This window comes from Halyomorpha halys, unplaced genomic scaffold, assembly GCF_000696795.3.
Source record: "Halyomorpha halys isolate HHAL.00 unplaced genomic scaffold, Hhal_1.1 Scaffold233.1, whole genome shotgun sequence".
Classification (NCBI taxonomy): domain Eukaryota; kingdom Metazoa; phylum Arthropoda; class Insecta; order Hemiptera; family Pentatomidae; genus Halyomorpha; species Halyomorpha halys.
The window spans coordinates 591,381-591,865 of record NW_027111122.1 but is presented as its reverse complement, the minus strand read 5'-3'; the positions used below and the strand labels follow the sequence as shown (position 1 = coordinate 591,865).

At 55.7% G+C, this 485-nt stretch overlaps 1 protein-coding gene across 1 annotated transcript in view; it reads left to right on the top strand.

The window, feature by feature from the left end:
• LOC136796199 (spidroin-1-like) overlaps window positions 1-485 on the top strand; it is a 17,076-nt gene that overhangs the window by 15,039 nt on the left and 1,552 nt on the right. The window contains exon 3 of the mRNA XM_067049200.1: window positions 6-412. Within this exon, the coding sequence (XP_066905301.1) occupies window positions 6-412 (407 nt within the window). The remainder of the gene's footprint in view (window positions 1-5; window positions 413-485) is intronic.

The window sequence follows — 485 nt, the reverse complement described above, 5'->3', positions numbered from 1 at the left end:
GCAAGGAGGAGGGATGCAGGGTGTAGGAATGCCCGGAGGAGGAATGCATAGCGGAGGAATAAAGGTAGAAGGAATGAAAGGCGGAGGAATAAAGGGAGAAGGAATGAAAGGCGGAGGAATGCAGGGTGGAGGAATGCAAGTAGGAGGAATTCAGAAAGGAGGAATGCAAGGCGGAGGAGAACAGGTGGGAGGGATGCAGGGTGTAGGAATGCAGGGAGGAGGAATGGAGAAAGGAGGAATGCAAGGCGGAGGAATGCAAGGCGGAGGAATGCAGGGGGGAGGGATGCAGAGTGTAGGAATGCAGGGAGGAGGAATGCATAGCGGAGGGATGCAAGGAGGAGGAATGCATAGCGGAGGGATGCAAGGAGGAGGGATGCAGGGAGGAGGAATGAAAGGCGGAGGAATGCTGAGTGTAGGAATGCAGGGAGGAGGAATGCAGGGGGGAGGGATGCAGAAAGAAGGAATGCAAGGCGGAGGAATGCAGG